The sequence below is a fragment of the Stegodyphus dumicola genome, chromosome 4, assembly GCF_044657685.1.
Source record: "Stegodyphus dumicola isolate Sdum_Otavi_A_Nest chromosome 4, ASM4465768v1".
NCBI classification, from domain to species: domain Eukaryota; kingdom Metazoa; phylum Arthropoda; class Arachnida; order Araneae; family Eresidae; genus Stegodyphus; species Stegodyphus dumicola.
The window spans coordinates 70,160,976-70,182,043 of record NC_140771.1 but is presented as its reverse complement, the minus strand read 5'-3'; the positions used below and the strand labels follow the sequence as shown (position 1 = coordinate 70,182,043).

Here is a 21,068-nt window from a genome sequence, read left to right as displayed (position 1 = left end):
AAACAAAATCAGTACTTCGCTCCTTCAAACGCTCACCGTTGACAACATAGAGTGGTGTATTTAATTACGGCAAAGCACACATTAGGGCTATCTGCCTAAGGGGAGGGATGCCTTCGTGGAGGACTTTCTAAGGAAAACTGGCTCGTATACACGTTACACATGGGGAAAACCACGAAAACACCCATGCAGCCAGCCCGTCCGGGGGATTCGAACCTCGGACCGAACTACCAGTGTTCAGCGATTTTACCGCTCGGCCGCTGGTGGGCCCCCGACAACATAGAACTGAATGGTGTTATAACCCGATATTATCTAACTCGTGTGCGCGCACATGTGACGTCATCAAAATATTGCGAATTATTGCCTAACTTTGAGACTCTACTGTAACTCAACCGCCATTCTAATTTTCAAGTTTTTGGGGGTATATGTGTTTGTGTTTTGTAATGGCCTCCTTTAACTATCAAATAAGCCATAAACATAAACTATAGCTTTTGATGTTATTGAGATTTAAACTTCCTACTAAGACAAGTTTTGCGTCTTATTTTTTTTTCTCCCTGAGACCGTCATTGAGGAACGTAGTCCTACGTTAAAACTACCCACTACTCTCTTAATGAAGCCCCTTTGTTCTATGTAAAGCCCGACCCTCGCCAGCTACTTCATAGTTTTTGAATAAATTGAGCTGCCACCCATACTGAAAATTTTGAAAAAGGTTCTTGCGACTGCTCCTTTTAATTGGCAGCAGGATGTGATAATAATGCGAGGTTTTATAAAAGGAGTTTTCAGTGGGCTGCTATAAACATGAATGTATATGCTTTTAAAAGTGTTATGAATGTTCATTAAAATATATTTCTTTTTACTTTTGACTTTTATACAGATTCCATACTTGCTTGTTTGGGCTTCCTTGGTGTAAGCTTAATTGGATGTGATCCGCAGTTAAATACAATATTCTTTACAGCCGGTGGCCTGCTGGGGGATTTTATAACATTCGGCGTTTGCATGGCTGGAGTGGACATAGCACCAAATCTTTCAGGTGACTTTTCATTTTTCACAAAATGCTGTATAATTTTTCCCTTTCATATCACAAAGTAGAGTCGAGAATGTCCATATTTACTTCGATTGTTCTAAGAAATATAGAGGTTGATCCAAAGAATATAAAGACGCTTCCAATTAATGCACCATCAAATATTTAAGTAACTGAAAGTGAAACTTGTGTATCTTTAGACACTAATACTGGATCCTCTTCCTGAGCACTCATTTCAATACAACGTTGTCTAAATTCCATATATACCTGTTAATGATAAATTTTAATTCACCCAGTGTCTAGTTATCCGAAGAACACTGTGTTTTTCTTTGAACATAATAGTAAAAATTTGGACGGAAGAAATGTGTGAGTGTGATTATGGCAAAGCCTCGAGAGCTATCTGCCTAAGGGAAGGGATGCCTTCGTGGAGGACTTTCTAAGGGAAACTGGCTCGTATACACGTTACACATGGGGGAAACCCCGAAAACGCCCATTCAGCCAGCCCGTTCGCGGGATTCGAACCTCGGACCGAACTACCAGTGTTCAGCGACTTTACCGCTCGGCCGCTGGTGGGCCTCTGGACGGAAGAGATCTGTTAGTAAAATATTATTAGGTGTAGTGAATTAATCACTTCTGAAAATATGTCGCGAAAGATGAAAGATGTGAACATTATGCTTACTGGAAGTAGACCTGGTAAATCTCATCTTCTGTTAACTGAACAAGGAAAGGGAAAGGAATTTTGTCACATTATCTTTCAATACCTGTATTATATAAATTAAATAATGAAGAATCTGCATGAATGTATGTATGTTTCCCGCACTGTCATAAAACAACGGTACCTAGAGCCATCAGAATTTGAATAACGTAATCTTCCATAGAATACAGGCATGTGGAATCCCCAATTTGAATTTGAAATTTGTTTTATTAACGATTTCATATTTTGTAACACTTCAACGAATTTTTTATTAACAAACTAAACGATTTCAAAGCGATCAATGGCAACACTGCACGAAAAAAACATTTTTATGGTATAAGTGCGAAGAACATAATGTTTAATAAATAAAGGTAATACACAAAATGTTAAAAAAACGCCCGTTTGGACTTAATTTAAAATCTCAAACCTTTCAGAATTTTTTTTCGCAGTGTACTTCAGAATTTTCAATTATTTGTAAATTTAGGAAATAACAGTAAAAATAATGTCAAGATAGTTTCAGAAATTATCTTGATGTTATTTCTTTTGAGTTCTTCTTTATTCTAATGAAAAATGAATTCTGTTTCGTACAGTTTGCAAATGGTTGAGCCTACTTGTTATCTCTAAAGATAAATTTGCAGTTCTGTACGGGGTGTGACACAAAAAAAAAAAAAAAAAAAAAAAAAAAAAAAAAAAAAAAAACGAGACTAAGCGTGTACCTTGAAAACAAAGTGGAGTTGGCAACAACTGTTTTGCTGACGTCACGCCACACTCCTCCTCTATCCAAGCGGCGAATTTCGACTTAACCAACCGCGCCAGTGGGAAATACTACGTCTTTAAGTGAACACCTGCAACTGCATTCTGCCGAAAAAATGTCTAATGTAAAAACCGAACAGCGAATAAACATCAATTTTCTTGTGAAACTTAAGAAATCTGCCACGGAGAAAACATTTCAAATGTTGAGCGAGGTGTATGGAGATGAAACTTTGTCTCAAGCACGTGTGTTTGAATGGCATAAGCGGTTTTCAGGGAAAAGGGACAGTGTGGAAGAGGGCGCCCTGCACGTTCATCATGAAGAATGAGTTCCCAGTGTACAGACTGTTAATCAACACTACTACAGTGAAGTATTAAAAAGACTTCATGAAAATTAGGAAAAAAAAAGGCCACAGTTGTGGAATGATGGATAGCTGTTGCACCAGGACAATGCAGCCGCTCACATGGCCCTATCTGTCAAACAATTTCTGACCAGCATAAGCATTACTACGCTGGGGCATCCTCCTTATTCACCTAATTTGGCTCCATGCAACCTTTTTTTATTTCCTATAGTTAAATCTTACTTAAAGGGAACCCGTTTTACCTCAGCTGCAGAGGTTCAGGCAAAACGGAAAATCTCCTGAAGGGCCTTCCAAAAGCCTCGTTCAAGAACTATTACCAGGAATAGCAGTGAGAATGCAGAAGAGTGCAAATGCTGAAGGGAACTACTTTGAAGGTGATAATGTCACGGAGAACTGATTCTGTAAGTATAATGATTTATTGGACTAGTCTCGTTCTTTTTGTGCCACACCTTGTATGTTATGTTAAAATACTAATTGTTTTCTTACTTAATCACTAAATTTAGATATATTATATAATATTTATTAATGTAAGTTTTTTTTAACTCAACCCTTTTTCGAATAGTTTGGATAAAATTTCAGGTATTTTAAAAGTCTTGTACCATTTCTAAAAAAATTCTATCTTGTCTAAAACTTTTTTTATTTAGATTTGATTAAAATTACTGCTTTAATATGATACTCAATCGTACACTTTTTCCAGGAGAATTTCATCTCTGCAGTTCATTTAAATTTTTTAACAATGTATGAGAAGCATAATGAGGCCATTTCTTTTGATTTATTGAATATAATTATTCTTACAGGTACTGTATCTGGTATTCTGAGTTTTGTTGGTGTAATACCATTTTTCATAATACCGGCTATAATTGGATGGCGGACTAAATATGAGGTATGAAAGACTTTTCATTATACTGAGCAGAATTTTTATCTTTGCAGAGATGTATTTGGATATTGCTGCCTTATTCTCTAAGCATTATCTACACATTACATGTAATTTATTGTGCATACTGTATAAGATAATCGTGCATATGCATTTCATATTGGAATGCACTTATGTGTATATGTACACATAAGTGTATTCCAATATGAAACTACCCCATATCCATTTGTATATAAGTAATAATTTAAGTGCATAGACGCCATTGCCAGCTATCGATATTCGTCATGGCTGATGATTAAGGCATACAAATGAAGATAACAAAACTGGATTTCTACAATTCACTAATCTTTATTTTCGCACATATCAAACCATTTCTTAATAGATAAGATACTTCTAGATCATAAACAATTACAATAATTTTTATATTAGACAGGTAAAGGGATACGACATCATTTTAAGCAAGTGGGCATAGCAGGTGCAGATGTTGGAAGGCGGAAGCTAGGAAAAGGAAGATAACGTAGTTAATTGCTAGCGGTACTATACAGAGTGTACTTACTGGTCAGAATTAAAAACTATATAACTTAATTCTATAAAAATGTTTAGTGTTTTAAGATATATCATGAATTAAATGCATTTTTATTAAATCCATCATAATAATAAGTAATATTCTTAAGAACTGCATTTTTTGCAAGGCTATTCTTCCCTGCAACCAAGACATTCTGTTGTATGAAATGAAAGGCTGAAAGACTACTTAATGAACTCCTAATAGTATTGTTTATTGCTGTAGCTAACGTTGATCCATACATATAGAGACGGTTGCTCAGCATCTCGTTCAAATTCTTGAGCTAGAGTTGGGATATGGCTTTACTATCGTAATAGTCACGCACACAAGGTGTTTTCCGTTTCGTTCCGTGATATGATGAGGCCATCGAAATTATTTGTGAATTCTTTCGTTAACTCGGGGACTTAACGTTTATATCCCTTTCGCCAGATTCTAACCGACATTAGTACTAATTTCTCGACAGGATAAATCCATATTCAACAGAACGTAATTTTGCGATCGAAGCTTTTGTTGATATGGCTGGCATACTCTTCATCGAGGGATAACTTAAACAGTCTGCCCATAACAACTTAAATTATCAATTATCAGGTTCAAGTTGTAGTATAGTGGGCACCCATTGTTTAACCATTGGTAATGTAGGTATTGTCCAACTGCACTATCTAACTTATTTGAACATTATTATTTTTTTGAAGAATTTTGACATTATCGGTTATCGGAAAATAGTAATACAGAACATGAATGGCAAGCAAATACAATTTCAGTATTTAACAGTGACTTCCCCCGTCTGCAAGGACGTTACTGGTGCATTGCTGCCAGGGCGTATCAGTGGTATACTTCATTTGCGTAAGTGTTGTGCTGTTATTCATTTACACGCCCTTCCATGATCAGGAAAATTTCACCTTTGTCGGAGACATTCTTCGTGGTGTTGCAACTGCAATGACCAACTGTTAAAGAAGACTTCGTCCGCATTATGACTTGATGCTATTAATATGATTCTTGTTTTTTCCATTATAAAAGCCATAATCAAATCAAATTAATTATACTCTTTTCTTTTCTTAGCGATCCATGGCTCAGTGGAATTTCATTTACTACATTACAATAGGAGTTGTCATAGTAACCACGGTAGTATATCTTGTCTTTGGAACTTCAGAACCGCAGTCCTGGAGAACGGATGATAATGAGGATGCATCAGAAGACAATTCAGATCACAAACGCAAAAACAGTAAAGATTCACAAAGTAAATTATGACAAGTGTGTTTTGTAATGTTAAATTGCCTAGATTGCTAACTTGTGACAGCACGAAATTTCTGTAGGGTCGCAGAACAGCAATCTGGCTAACGACTTTCACTTTTTAATGCATAAACACAATTATTGTAATGTATAGTTGCTAGGATTTTAGTGTAAAATATTCTTGTTTAGTTGGTGCTTAGTTATCTTGTACAAAATATATTCATTACATATGAGCTTGTGAAATTCAACAAATTAGTTTTATAATAAAATAGGTTTATATTATTTTCTCTCATTTGTATGGCTTTTCCATAACTGCTTATTTTATAGTTCTTACTGTTCTGTTAGAGAGATGCAAATGATTGTATAATCCACAGTAATTTCACGAAAGACATATCACTAGGTTTTGAAACTGAATGTAATCCATATTGTAGTCGCTTAAGGTGAAATTAGCTTCTTAATATACAGGATTGTGTGGAATCCTAATAGAATTCGAACACTAAATTAGGTTCTATACAGATTGTCTGTAAACTTATCTCCCCGTCTTAATTTGGGATTGAAGTGACTATAAACTCAGACAAAGATTTAAAAAGTAAACCTTTTTATTAAAAAATTTTAAACTTGTGCTTCATAAAATCAGTTACAGCTACTTGCAGGATTTAGATTAAAAGTAAAGTATTGAAGTAAAATTTAAAGTCACGTTTGAAATTTACAAGGCAATCTAAGTTTGGGCTCAGGCTTCTAAATAAGCAGACAACAAAGCTAGTAAATGACTGAAGTAGTTCTACGAGCTCGGTGAGAAATAAAGCGAGGGTCAGAAATAGAGCTGCTCAAGAGGTGACACTCTAACTTTAAGAATACTTTTCTTATATTGTTAACTAATTTATTTCCCGGTAACACTTGATGAAAGCAGAAGTGACAATAAAGTTAGAAATAGTAAGATAGTGGTTAATAAACATAAATCAAGGTAAAATCGATTTTGATCAAATGTTAGACAGGAGGAAGATAAGTGAAATAAAAGAATTACTTTTCTTCTAATTATTAAGTGCAGTTTAAAAATTTTCTAAACAGTAAATACAGAAAAACTTCAAAACAGAAACCTTGATAATGATATCGTCGAAAGAAAAAAGAGCCATGAGAAAGAAGATAACTATGTAAGCTACATTTGAACCGATATTAGCTTGTACAATGTGAAAAAAAAAAAAAAAGAACTGTTCTATATCTCCCATTCTACTGGGCCGACTGATAAAATTCAGCTTACTTTTTTCATGTCTCGAAAGTGCGACATAGGATATGTATTAGACTGATATATAGCATTGTTCTAACATAGGTAATTTGACACAAAATCGGACGTTTTTCTAAAATGACATGCCAAGGTTTTTCCATATTTCGATTATACGACTCAAATTATGCCAAACTGCCAGCTTTTGTAAAAAATCGCACAAATAGTTTTTAAAAAATTAGCTCTCAAAATTTTAACTCAATGCTAATTGAATTTGATGTGTACTTATTAGTATCCCTCTTTTTTTATTAAAGTTATTTGATGCCTTCCTTCTAGAATTCGAAATTTAGGCTTAATCCAAATACAATTGGCATATTTTTAATGATTTATTTTTTAAATTTGCATTTTTACTTATTTTTTATAAATTTTTCGAAAACATTTTTGTATTATAACCTGTAAAATTTTAACAGCATCTTAAAGTATATGTATTTCTAGGCACACATGCAATAAAATTACAATTTTTTTTTAATTCAAAATTTTCGAAGATATACATGAATTTACATATTGGCACATTTTGAAACTTGGCATCTTTTTTTTTTTTTTTTTTTGAGCGATAATAACGCCAAATGTGGTTTATGGATTTTGTTATAGTGAATTGCCGCAGATATTTTTAACCTTAAATTTCAAATAACTTCTCACTGAGATTTAATTGTATGGAATTTTTCCATTTAATAATTTTTCCCTTAATAATAAATATTTATTAACACCATATGAAAAGCTACTTTTTATTACAGATGATATTGTTCAAATTTTTAACTTTTTATTTATTTATTTATTATTTATTTATTTTTAACTTCCTTGTACGAAAATATTTTCGGATACCATATTTAACCGAAAATACTCATTTTGACCGCTATCGAATGGAATTTTACGATGTTTTTGCTTGACATATGTGCATAAGGACAGAATAAAGGATTCTTTTTCTCAAAACGGATTGCAGAAAGGATTTAAAATGGATTTAGAAGAGATTTTTTTTCCGTGACGTCTGTACATACGTAGGTATGTATTGTAATATTTTATTTTCAACAAATAATTATATTTATTATCCATTGATATTGGAGTGGCAACGCCATATTTGTATCATTTAACCGTTGCTCAGCAACGGCAAAAATTGTTTAAAATTGTCATTCTGAAGTTTGACCAGCTAGTAGATGTTTGAAAATTTTGCCACTTAAGAATTGTATACAAATTATCCATCTCCGAAAACTAAAAATAAAATTTATTTTCTACTAAGAAGATTATCTGTTTTGTCAACTATTGCAAAATACATTACAGTCTTATAAAAATGGAGGTTCCTCCGAGTTGACTGAAAATTAGGAGTGCAATTATCAATTTCGATGGTGCTGGTCTCCTAATCCCAGAAAGATGCTGAATTTTTTAGAGCAAGTTTGCTAATACCAATTGCCGAGTTTGTTTATTTCAAGGAGAAATGGATGTAAGAAGTCTGCCTTTTTAAAGCCAGATTTTGAAGCGGATCATTCAAAGGTTATCTTCTGTGCTTCTATAACTCGCGTCCGAGCAAAGAATTGTCAAAACAGGATACTTCTGATCATCGAAGATAAGCTTAACTTTTGGTTTCATAAAAAGTATTTATTGAATTTTAGTATTTCATTTCAGAATTATATTTGAAACAGCTTCAGTATAGCCCACTTTCAAAGTTTGGCGAATTTGTTTTGGCGCCAAAGCACATGAAGATTGTTTACTTACTAGTATGTAAGAGATAGTGTCGTTACGTAGCAATAAGGTAATTTTGTAAAGATGATAAAGTTAAAATGTTCCGCAATATGAAATTAAAATTTAAAAAAATCTGTTTTTATTTGTATAAATACTAAAGCTTAAAAATATTCACCCTGTATGAGAGACTGCGACGTTGTTTACAGTTTTAATAACTGTTACAATTCACTTACCGTATTTAATAGTTTGAAATACTAAAAATTTAGTATACTCATTTCTACATCTGTAGAGAATACATTGTGACGTCACAATTTTAGTCCCACCCATTTATGAACGTCACATAGCTCCGCCTTCGCAACTTTGTTTATACAACGTTTACTGGCGATTTTCAAAAAATCGCAGCTACTGAAAATCGCCAAGCAGTGGGCTAAAGCACATTTTCACCGAAATACGTTGTTTTGAAAAATGGTTGCCATCCAGATTTTCGACGAAACTCCGTGTTTCAAAATTGGCGGCCATCTTGATTTCGCCAGAAATCGTGGATAATAGAAGTAAATTTACGACTATTATACACGATTTTAAGAGAAAGAACTATTAAGAAATGATTAATAAAAATGATTAAGGTTCAATGATGTAATTTTAAAAACAATACTGGAAACCCTTAGCTATTTCACCTTTAATAAATAATTTGGTAAAAGCGTAGAATAGGCTGCATCAACAAAGTTCAGGAGGCGGAGCTGTGTGACGTCCATAAACGGGCGGGAATAAGCTTGTGACGTCACAATGTATTCTTCATGGACCTTATAAGAGATAGACTAACCCAGTAGGCGGGGCACGCGTCACCGACATGTCGGAAAGAAAGAGTAGGGACGATCTAGTTTACTTTAACACTGAAACCTATGGCGTTTGTATCACATAACTCTTTTTAATTATTAAATGTGATACGTTGTATAGTGATGAGATTATGAAAGCCACAGTTTTTTCCAAATAGGATTTAATATATCTCATTAAAGCACTTTTTACTGCAATTCGAGCATTTTTTTTCACGCGTAATTCTTGTACAAACATATTTACTTTGGTAAAACGGTAAAAACTCTAAGCACAAAATTTATGAACTTAATTTTGCGTAAAAATAAAGTAAAATTAAATAAGATTGATAGTACATAATGCTTTGAAATAAATAAGGTAAAATTAAACAAGATCTGATAATTTTTTTTTATTTTAATGAACTTTTTCAGGCAGTGATTTTCCAAACTATAATAACATTACAAAACGATCATATTTATTTTATTATATGATCATTAAATTATTAGCATTAAAGTGGATTAATTATTTTAATAATTCATAAAATTCGGAGCATAAAATTTTCTGAGCTTAATGACGGGGAAAAAAAAAAAAAAAAAAAAGATAAAACAAAATGTAGAAGCACTCAGATTTTATATTACGCCCAAAAGAAACCCTTTTTTAAAAAAAGTTTTGTCTGTTACCTATATTTATTGAGTATCATGTTCTTCGCCCGTAAACCACATACATTTGAAAACAACATATCTTTAGAATTTCCGCACTGGAGATAAAACTGTTATTTTCCGTACAGTGCTCGCTCTGAATCCGTTGAGTTTGTTAATAAAAAATTCGTTAAAGTTTTACAAAATATGAAATGGATTAAAACAAATTCGAAATTTGGCCGTCCAGATGCCCATGTTCGGGTGGAGGATTACATTATCCAAAATTTGATGGCTCTAGATACCGTCGTTTTTATCACTGTGCAAGAAACATACATGTATTCATGCAGATTTCTTCATTATTTAATTTCTTTACATATAATATAGGGTGATAATATCTGGTAACAACAATTTGCGAGGAGACACGGACACTAATAATAAAACAACGCAAAATGCCGCTTCGAAACTAACAGCCTTTCTAGGCTACCGCCGCTTTGGGTTAATAAATTAAATTAACAGCAAATAAAAAAATCTTATGTAGAACTAAAAATAAATAAAAAAATAATCACTATAATATACAAGCAAAATTAATTATTATGGTTAAATACAATTTTAATATTAGAATTAAATGTATAAAAATTTTTAAGCAGTCAAAAGTGTTTATCACTATGATGTATTATGAAATATAATTAAAATAAAATTACTTTATAGAAATTGAGCTATAATACTCATCTATAATTTAAAAAAAGCAGCACAATTTAGAATTTTAAACAAAACTTTCAAAAATTCCTTTTTAAATATTTTAGTACTTTTTACTTATTTACACCAATAAAAAGCGTAAAAATCGCAAGAGAGAATTGCTTGTTTTAAATTTTCTATTAGTTCAGATTTAAAATATTATTTTCTAAAAGAAGTAGTTACAAATTTCCGACAGCATAGGAAAAGCTAAAAAAATATCCAGCCCTGAAAGCATGCAATAGCTTTATAATTATTTGGAACGTTAGTTATGCTTGATAAATATGCTAAATTTTTAAAAATCAATCTCAATTTCAAAAATAAAAATATGTAGAAATTCTAATTTGTGAAATGAGGCGCTACAAACAAATTTTTCTTGACAATTATACACGCTGCAATAGGCAACCAATGTTAAATTTCTGCCAGTCGTCCCTACTCCTCCGGATGTGATCAAGGTGACAGCCGGCAACGCCTCAGACGAGGGAGAAAACCCGTTTGGGTTAGTCTATTTCTTATAAGGTCCACGGTATTCTCCATGCGACGCTTAATTTCTATTTCCTCTTTAAAAAAAAAGAAAAAAGTTTATTATTGTAAATTAGCATCAAATTCTTTACTTTAAATTTACATTTCTGACATTTAAGCTTGGGCGTAACTGAAAATAAGTATAATAAATTGTTTATATTTAAAATTACTATGATACAGTAAGCGAATTCTACCAATTATTAAAACGATAAAGAACGTCGCAGTCTCTCATACTTGTATTTCATATAGCTTCAGTATTTTCAAAGATTTTTAAGCTTCAGCATTTATACAAATAAAAAAAAAGATTTTTTTTTAATTTTAAATTAATACTCTGGAACATATCAATTTTATCCCATATTTACAAATTAACGTTTTGCTACATAACGACATAATCCCTTACATACCAGTAACTAGACAGTTTTCATTATTTTCTAAAAAATTTAAACTTCACATTAATGAAAAACAGGTTCTTAAATTCCTAAATTACATCACATTCTTTGTAGGCAGGCATACTAGAATTCTACACATTAATAAATAAAAAAAATCTAATTTCTCGCAATGAAAGAAAATATTATAAGAAAATAAATGCTACAAATTTGGAACACTAACCAATGCTTCACATACACACACCATATTATCAAAGAAATCATATTATCAAGTGCAATTACGATAGCAAACACTACGTATTATAATAATGAGGTAAACGTTACTTATAGGGTCAAAGTTTACAGTTTTGCTACTGTTGAGTAGATCGTCGGGCTATCGATATATGTCGTAAGTCGGAAAGCATTATAAACATATCAAAACCAAAATATTAAAAATACAATTTAAATGAAAAATGATGTCTTAAATATAATTCACAATTAAAACAACAATACAAATTTAAAATACACAAACGATATGTTACACATTGCATATAAAATACGTTACATTACAGCTCGGCATCACACATTGTCTCGTTTTCCCTTGTACACAACGATCCGTATTCGATCGAAAAACGTCAAAGAATTGCACAAACTCGGTGTCCATGTACACATCCATCTATTTTCAGCTTAAAAGTATCAGAAAATTGCACAAACTTGGCATTGCGCACTACATTGTCTTTGCCCATATTCACATCGATCTATTTTCACTTAAAAAAACATCCGAGAATTGCACAAACTATGCACCGCGCACAACTTCGGGCATTGCGCACTACATTGGCTCTGCCCATGTACACATCGATCTATTTTCACTTAAAAAAACATCCGAGAATTGCACAAACTAGGCACCGCGCACAACTTCGGGCATTTCGCCCTACATTGGTTCTGGCCATGTACACATCGATCTATTTTCACTTAAAAAACATCCGAGAATTGCACAAACTAGGCACCGCGCACAACCTCGGCATTGCGCACTACATTGGCTCTGCCCATGTATATAGCGATCTCTTTTCACTTAAAAATCAGATATTGAATAAACTCTGCATTGCTCATATACTAAGCAATTTGCTTTCACTTAAAAGAAATCAGAGAACTGCAGAAACTCGCGCATAAGCAACTCCATTGATTCGCGTTGTAAAAAAAAGAATGCTTCTAGAAAAATTTAGCTTACTACAGGCGAACCAAGATCCTAGACTAATTGATTTCTCAGCCTACACTTCTTGCATCTCCAAATGCTACCATTCGATGACTTTTCTGACTAACTAACCAGCATGGTATCTTACATTTTTCACAACAAACGTTATCCTTCAATAATCGACAATCCATCAAAAATCCTCTAAAAAGTTCATACTCTCTTGTTAATTCATACATAAAATATCTGTTTCCAAAATTTTACGCTTGTTTCAAAACTCCCTTAAATTTTCCTTTATAATCTCCTGATACTTAATTACAACATCACTAACAGCAGTTTTAGAGCAAGCAATAACTAAACGGAAAAATATCACTTCCAAAGTAGCCAAAAAAATATATACAAAATAGTATTCACAGTATCTGAGCGTTAAACAATCGCCAATATCAGTGCTAGAAATTGTGTATTTAGATATTAATTTTAATAGAATTATAATTTAAAATGTTGTATTTCCCCCTGCAACGCAGCGTGAGACAAATTTTAAGAGAAATCCATATCGGAAAAGTAAGAATACAGGGCACGTGCATTAAACTTTGAGTAAACGGATATCTCGGTAATTTGTATTGAAATTGAATAAATGAAACTGACTACTATATTAGCTGTAACCTTAATTCCATCCTCTTGCTTACGTTGCGTTTGGCGAATAGTATGAGTTACCAGATCATATCATTTATCGCCGCTCTTGGCGATATTTTTTTGTTTAAATTCCGGGTGGGCTATACTGAAGCTGTGCCTTATATTTAAATAATAAAAGCTGATGTGTAAAATAACAGATACTAAAAATATTAGGAGTAATTTATAATTGATATTTGTGGTAAAGAAGTATTTTAAAATTATTATTTAGGCTTTACTATTATTTGTTTTAAATTCTTTTGTTGATTGATAATTGATATGTGTAAGCCATCCCGGTATTTATTAAAAAAATCTGATGTGTACACCACATGACTTCCATGTACGGAATATTAAATTATACGCATTTTTTTCTTGAATTTCATTTAAATTGATTGGATTGAATTAAATCTACTTCGTCGACAGTGCATAAACCACAATAGAATAAATGCACTCTTTAAAATTCACTATATTTGTTTACTATAACGACACTCTGAATGCACAAAATTTAGGTCGCCGCTTTTTCAGATGGCCCAGACTTTCCTTTTACTATCAATAGGCATACTTTTGTCATCGATAATGAAATGGCCGTTGTTTATCGATTGCGAAGGTTTTAATGTTTTGGATTCGTGTATGAACTTTGTCAGAAGGAAAATGAATATCGCGAAACCTTGCAATTTAAAGGAATACTTTTCGGACACGAAGTAGAAACTGTTAAAAAAATTTGCTTACTACTATAGAAAATCATAATCATTCGATGATAAGACTGTGTTATAAAGTATGTTATGTATGATACGAGTTATGAAAGTAAATGTAAAGATAATGTATGTATGTATGTGAAGTAAATAAAATCCTCTAGAATGCAAATGCTTTATTTGGTTATCTAGTTGAAAGTTTGGCCATTTTGTTCTATTTGTTCTTAAGTACTTATCAACGTAAATTTTTATTAGTTTTATTGCCTAAGATCTACTTGATGTTTCGAGATCTGGTCCAAGTTAAAAAAAATGTTTATAGACGTTCATATTCATTAATTTTGTTGCATAACGTGTAATAGAGTTCTGCTTGATTTTTATTTGGTTTCATTGTCAGCTATTGCATGCTTTTTTTTTTAAACAGCTGATGCTTTACAAAACCTTCCATACTATATTAAACATTAAACAGGGTATAGTGTGTTAGATTTGAAAATTTTTATTGTTTATTCAGAAACTCAACAATTGCCTCAATGACTACTGTATTTTTCATACTGTCTTATTGTATTGTTATCTAAAGCAAACCGGTATTATTGCAATCTGTTGATTTGAAATATAATAATTTAACAGTCAGCGTGTAAAGAAAATACATTCTTTAGTTTTATCAGGAACAATGCTTTTCAAAATAATCTTATAATTAAACACAACCAATTCAAAAAAATATTCTGTTTTAAGTTAATAAACCATAAAATTACATGCATTGAAATATCAGGAAGTTACAATAATGAAGATATTGACACTTTCGGAAAAAAGGAAAGTTTTCTGAAGTGTATTTATTTCTTTAGTGATGTATAGGTCAATACTACTTAACTTGTATAATATTACATTACTGTCTATTTTGACTGGCACCAGTAGACTAGCAGATAAGATAGCTGAACACTGGATGTTTGATCCAGGTACAAATACTGGTGAATGGGATAGCTGCATGGGAATTTTCCTGTTTCTCCTCATGTATTATGTGAATACAAGTCAATTTCTTATAGAATATTACGTTGCTTTGTGTAACTTAGCATAGCCATCAACACCTTAATAATTTTAATACAAAATGACAATTTTTTTTTTTTTTTTTTTTTTTTTTTTTTTTTTTTGCTGCTATATTACCACAACAAATTTCGAAGGATGCACCAAACTGTGTCAACTATGTGTATGTGTATATAACAATTCTTCAGTTTTTAATAAGCAGCATCACCATTTTTGTATGTTTTTCTTTTCCTTTTTTTTGTGTGTATTTGTCCAAGTTACAATGATTTTTATAACTCATTTTTATTTTAATAATAAATCTTTATAAACAAATCATACTTTTTTTAATGTGAAATTAATTTTAAAATATGCACTTGTGGAATTTGTATGCACTGGATGAAATAGTAATATGAATAAAATTATGAAAAAATAAAGCTGTATCAAATTATAAAGTTACAGAAGAATGGAATTTGCTATGTTAGTTGAATTTAAATTACCCAGAATCTTTCTCCCTTCGCTGTTGCTATACCACTAAAAGAAAACCAATTATGAACAGCATCCTGCAAACAAAACCTTACTTGTAACAAGGTTTATTGATTGATTGGTACAGACTTTAATGGCATATTTGTTACCAAATGAATCTAAAGCAAACCAGTATGAAGGGTAGCTTGACAGGTTAACTTGTTTTCGAATTAGCAACTCTGTAAAAGGGATCATCTAGCTGTACTGACACTGCATGTTCTTTCTCATATCTAGTTATTTGGTTGTAACAGGCAATTAAGATAAAAACAATTTTAACATTGCTTAATTTTTACGTATGGTAGCCCAGTTACATGACTACAACATTTTTCCACTACTTTTTTTACATTGTAAACTTAGTTTACAAAGTTATTTACCAAGATTTTGGGATGTATAGAAATATCATATGGAACAACTACAGTCAAATGTATTGTTTCAGAAGAGCGTATATCCTCTTACTGAATATTTTCCTGCACTTATTGTTTGATTTAATATTTCCAGTATAGTGCAATGACCATCATGAAAACATAGTGTCTTGTAGCTCTTTCTATATAATTCCATTCAGATATTCACACTTTTATTTTTGTACGTTAATGCAGAAGACAATACATATTTACATCTATTTCTGATACTTCCAATTTTAAGGAATAATCATGGAGTCTATATTGTTACATAGAAGATGCTAAAAAAATACTTAACAGGGAGTTTAACATTATTCATGCAACAAAGGAGCTGAGGTTTATTGCACTTTTAACAATATGTTAAAACTCATACAAGCATTTATTTCTTTTATTACAGACGTAAATCAATGACTAATTCCTAAAGTATTGAAACATAAAAGTCAAGGAAAAAATTCTCAGTCCACAGTGCCAAAGTATTTTGTTAATAATGATAAAATTCAATTAGAAAAGATTACTCATGTTATTATGTAGAACTGATGCTAAAATTCTATATTAGAAATAAGTAGCGATTAATTGTGTTAGGTAGAATTAAAGAATAAACAGTCGGGCGGAAATTTATTAAATGCATAAAACATAACAAAAGCCAGCGCTGTATTTATTCAGCCATTTCAAAAATTGTGGCTTTTCTATCCAACTGTCTTCAAATCTGTGAAATCAGAAAAAAATCTAAAATTGTAATTTTTTCCAGAGAAGCATTTCCATCCTCAGAAAAATAAATGTTAAAAAAAGAATTGAAATACAAAATTTGTGGATTTTATGCAGAAAGTGAAAAGAAAATTATTATTTCATTATAATTTTAATCATAAAAACAGATCTGCTTAATATTATTTTTTGTAACAATAACAAAAGAATAAAAAATATTTCTTTAAGTATGCCCAGTGATATTAAAAATAGTTTTAAATTTTGATTTTGACTTGCAGATGCCCCAGAGGAGCTGCATGAGATCTAAAATTTCTCTGAAACATAGTTTGAGAACCTTCAAACTACTTGCAAACTTCAAATTATGTGAAAAAAAAAGAAATGTAGAAGTAAACAGCAGTGATTAAAAAGTTTTAATCTCCAAAGTATTTTCATTCCATCAGATTGTTTATTTTGAAGAAGACACTGTAGAGACATTAGGATTTTTTTTTTTTTTTAAAAAAAGCTGAGAGACGTGAAAAACGAGCAATGCCCTCCCCGCGACTCGAACCATTGACCTCTCGAATATGTGCCGAGTGTGCTGATCATGTAGACATGCTACGAAGGCAAGAGAAATACCTTATAACACAATCCGATAATAAGATCACAAATATAAGATAAGAATTTTTTTCATCTGAAAAATTAAAAAAATATATTCATATTGCATACATACAATATATTCATATTGCATACATACATATATATTGCCTATACCATAAATTGTACCATATATAAAATTCTTGGATTATCTAATGGAAAAAAAAGTAATAAATGTAAATATTTCAATAAATGAATGGATAAAAAATGACCTTAAACAACCAATAGAGAAATTAATGCCAACAAAAACATTATTATTGAAACAAATGTAAATAAACACAAATTTGAATATCTGTTTTGGAACGAAAGGTGTAAACAGCCTTAATGTGCTTCATAACTCAGATTTGTAATGCATATATTTTTATTTCCAATGGTAGACAAAAAAATATATATATGTACACACTATTAAATACACATATACAAAAATATATCACACACTAAATAACAAACAGAGAATAAGGAAGCCTATTTAGTGCTTGAACATACTATTTAGTGCCTTATAGTAATAGCCACAGAGATCCTGTACAAGGAGAGCTATGCATTTCGCAGGTGGTGGAGGCTGTATCTTGGGCATTTATTACAAAGGATGATTACAGATTTTTCAAAAAGAAAGGTTTCGCTGAATAATGACTGGGTAAAAGATAAGTTATTATGATGGAATTAGCCTTTGGGTATCGGAAATGGACATGTAGTTGAAGAATGAAAGCTTGCTTTAAATTAAAGAGCTTTCTAATATATTAATTTAATATATTTTAAAAATATTTTAATAATATAATACTTTTCTAATATATTTATTTTATTATCCAAAATTATTTTCGAATTAACAGAAAGGTACGGCATAAGTTTCAGTGATCAATTGTCAGAAGGCTTCTTCTGGATGGCTTAATATTAATACAAGGAAATAAGCTTGTTTTACTCATGCCTTATCGCATAAGAAAAGGAACTTCTAAAGTATATTAAGAACTAAAAAGATGTATATATACAATAGAAATGATTTTTAACTCTAAACAAAATTACTGGTTACCATTTCGGAAACAAAATTCAATACTTGCCCATAGCAAGACCAACTTGTGAAAGATTTTTTGCCTAACTACAAATCATTGTGTAAGGAGGTAAATTTCCAAAAGCCATTTTGAAATTTTTAATAATATGACTAATAACCATAAGATACTACTTTTTGATCAGTAAAATGGGTTGTTTGAACTAAGAAAAAACTTTAAATTGCATCAGTATTAAAACGAACTAATTAATTTTAAAACATAAAATACAGTGAACGGCCTGTAAGACAGCCAGGCACAGCTGCCATAAAATTTTTTCTATGGAAGTGGTTGTTTTAGGGAGAGGATAATTGATGCGAATGTTATTTATGTTGTTAAATTACCACTTTTGTCGTCCTGGTACTGTTCTCTGTCTATACATTTTGAATCTGAAATAAGGCATTCAACATGGTAACTGGACAGTTTGGTTAAATGATAAAAACCAAATCCTTAATACCACTATTGACAGAGAGAGACCAAAATGCAAATAAGAAGCAATTTTCCTTAAAAGCTAACAACGAAGAGGGATTAAAATTAGACTCAATGGTTAAAACCATGGGATTTTTATTGATATAAAACATCAAATGTCAAATGAAGTGGTTTCCCCCCCCCAGTATAATTTTTCGATGTGGAGAAATAGAAAACATGATTTTTTTAACTAGCAATCGTAGACAATGCAGAATTTATGAATTTATTTTCTTTGAACATAATTTTGTGTTTTTCAGTACAAAATTTAGAACACGCATCTCTGCTGTTTGGAGGAAACTTAAAATAGAACTCTGTAAACATGATTAGAAAAAAAAAAAATTACAGTTCACTAAAATAAATAAAAATTTAGATTCTTTTCTTGTGTTCTAACATATGTAATTATTACTTCAGTAGATTCTAATATTTGTTTTATAATCATGCATTATTACTACTTAGGCAACAATACAGAACATAGATAAATTTTCACTATTTTTTACTGTCATTACATGCACAATTGCTGTTTTTTATTAACAAGAGAACTGAACAAAGCATATCAATACTTTTGTATCAGCAATATGAGTAAGTTTCTGTTTATTAAAACTTTTAAAGTTCTCACGATGAATTAATTCGAATAATGGAAATAATTGACTGTAGCATAGAGATTTATTCGTATTGCGTCCACTCTCGTATACAGCAAGAAAAAAAAATTAAATATGAAGAGCGGCCTTTATCAATTCCGCAAGATTTTCCACATACAACCTTACCACAATTCCGCATAAAACGTAAACAAAGTATCGAGACTTCGTAATCGATTACAAAGTGCAAAGCATTTGAGTTATTCGTCATCGATGGGGAAAGAAAAGTCTGGGCCATCTGAAAAAGCGACGACTCAAAATTTATATCATTTGAAGAATTATCGTTGCCACATGTTCTATTCAAATACTATAATAAAGCTAAAACGATGTATGAAAGAAATTAAGCAAACAAAACAAAAACAGTTTTTCACAGACGATTTAGTATTTCTCATTCAATTAATTCAGTCTCACTTCGCGACAAGGCAAAAATACATAAAAACTCAAAATATCTGCATTGAAAATTACGAAGTAAATCTTAAACACTTATTTCCTCGAAGAAATTCCAGAAAGGATTATGCATGATTTAATTCGCAACAATAAATGAACGCGTTATTTTTCTGTTGCGAAGCTTAATCTCTCTAGATTGGCAACAAATCTACAATTCTGCTGTTTGAAATGTAAACAAATATGTCCGCCATGTTATATAAAACTTAACCGCATTTAAACAACTTTAAAATTGTTGATAATTCTAAAAATATTGCATACAGATTTACTAAAGGCATAAAACCCTTAACCGGAAGATAAAAACAACATAATTCAATCATTTTAAAGCAAAAAATGTACAATTTACAAACATATAAGAGTAAAGAAACTGAGATCACTGAGCCGGGTAACACAGTGGATATATATGTAAATATATTTATATACGTTTGGTGCGGCCGATTGCAACCAAAATACGAGGTGCACATCCACATGTTATAGCAGTCCTATATACAAAATTTCAACGTTCTGAGGCTACTCGTTTTTGAGTTATGCGAGATACGTACGTACATACGTTCGTACAGATGCAACGAAAAATTCTCTTCAGAATTAATTTTAAAGCAGTTTTATAATTTTTTTGGAGGAAAAGAGTCTTTTATTCTGTCCTTACGTACAGATATCACGCAAAAACATCGTTAAATTGCATTCGACAGCTACAGCGGTCAAAATGGATATTTTCGTTGAAATGTGTTGCCTGAAACTTTTCGCGATTACAATACTTCCTTTTTACTTCGTACAAGGAAGTGAAAAAAGAACTGCTGGCTGAGTTTTTTTAATTTGTTGCCAAGCAGGCGCGTTAAAAATAAGTAGTAATGTCAAGGTGGCGTAGTGTGATTTGATTATACTGCAGAATTGGCAAAAGTCTTTTCTTAGTTCTCGTCATCCAGGCGAGTGGTAGATAGTAACGTCATCCCGACGTATTACCGATTGTATATTATAAAAATTGTATTGCCAAACTGACAAAAATTGCTTTTGTTATTGCCAACCAGGCGTAGAGATAGTTAGTAAAATCGTCAAAATGACGTGTGTGAAACGTCAACCCGACGTAGTATTATATTATTTTGTGCCAACCTGGCAAATTTGTTTAAATAATTCTCTCCAATTGATTAGTGTGAATTTCGT

At 31.5% G+C, this 21,068-nt stretch overlaps 1 protein-coding gene across 2 annotated transcripts in view; it reads left to right on the top strand.

Annotated features, from left to right (window-relative positions):
• The window catches only part of LOC118196003 (sialin-like), a 49,519-nt gene extending 43,747 nt beyond the window's left edge, over nt 1–5,772 (top strand). For both annotated transcript variants that reach the window (XM_085815054.1, XM_085815055.1), the window contains exons 8-10: nt 872–1,027; nt 3,622–3,707; nt 5,320–5,772. In XM_085815054.1, coding sequence (XP_085671180.1) covers nt 872–1,027; nt 3,622–3,707; nt 5,320–5,508 — 431 coding nt within the window. In that variant the 3' untranslated portion in view covers nt 5,509–5,772. The remainder of the gene's footprint in view (nt 1–871; nt 1,028–3,621; nt 3,708–5,319) is intronic.
• Nucleotides 5,773–21,068: the final 15,296 nt, after the last annotated feature.